Here is a 1,026-nt window from a genome sequence, read left to right on the forward strand (position 1 = left end):
GTAAATAGATAGATAGATAGGTAGATAGATAGATAGATAGATAGATAGATAGATAGGTAGATAGACAGATAGACAGATAGATAGATAGATACCGCTTCCATGGTCACATCAAAAACAATTATTCGTCATTTCTCATGCAATGGGATGAAACTACTAATAATATTAAGATACAGATTCAAACCTGATTCTGTCAAAACTATCTGCTCACCTTCCGGATCTGGTAGATGGTGATGGCGATGGACATGAAGGACACCACGAGAATGGCGGAGGCGTAGATCTCGTACTGGTCAGAGTACCAGACACAGACAGAGAACAGTTGGAAGATGTAGAATGGGGACAGCGCCTGTGGAGAGATTAAGACAACCATTGGATGGTATAAAATGGGGACAGAACTTGAGGAGAGATTAAGGCAACCATTGGAAGGTGCAAAATAGGGACAGGATGCCTGGAGAGATTAAGGCAACCATTGGAAGGTGCAAAATGGGGACAGGATGCCTGGAGAGATTAAGGGAACCATTGGAAGGTGCAAAATGGGGACAGGATGCCTGGAGAGATTAGGGAGTAGCTTCAAGATGCAGAATGTGAATATGGAGGTATAAGATTTAGAATGGGGAAAGGGTCTGAGGAGATATTAAGACAACCATTGGAATGAGCAAAATTGGGACAGGGTGCCCAGAGAGATTAGGGAATAGCTTCAAGACGCAGAAAGTGATTATGGAGGTATAAGAACAGCTGAAAGATTTACAATAGGGACAGGGCCTGGGGAGAGATTAAGACAACCGTTGAAAGGTATAAAATGGGGACAGAAGTTGTCGAAAGATTAGGGTAATAGCTTAAAGATGTAGAATGTGGATAGGGCGGTGTCAGAACAGCAGAACGATTTATAATGGGGGAGGAGCCTGCAGAGAGATAAGGACATCAGTTGGAAGGTATAACATGTGAACAAGATTAATTGTAAACAGATTAAGGGAGTAGCTTAAAGATATAGAATGTGGATAGGGATGTATCAGAAGAGCTGAAAGATTT

The 1,026-nt window shown here is 42.0% G+C and overlaps 1 protein-coding gene across 1 annotated transcript in view; it reads right to left on the minus strand.

Annotated features, from left to right (window-relative positions):
• Nucleotides 1-343, minus strand: part of LOC101862965 (probable cation-transporting ATPase 13A3) — a gene marked incomplete at both ends in the record, with an annotated part of 39,549 nt that extends 39,206 nt beyond the window's left edge. Inside the window, 1 exon segment of the mRNA XM_013086062.2 lies at nucleotides 209-343. Coding sequence (XP_012941516.2) covers nucleotides 209-343 — 135 coding nt within the window.
• Between the last annotated feature and the right edge of the window lie 683 nt (nucleotides 344-1,026).

The sequence above is a fragment of the Aplysia californica genome, unplaced genomic scaffold (assembly GCF_000002075.1).
Source record: "Aplysia californica isolate F4 #8 unplaced genomic scaffold, AplCal3.0 scaffold00431, whole genome shotgun sequence".
NCBI lineage: Eukaryota > Metazoa > Mollusca > Gastropoda > Aplysiida > Aplysiidae > Aplysia > Aplysia californica.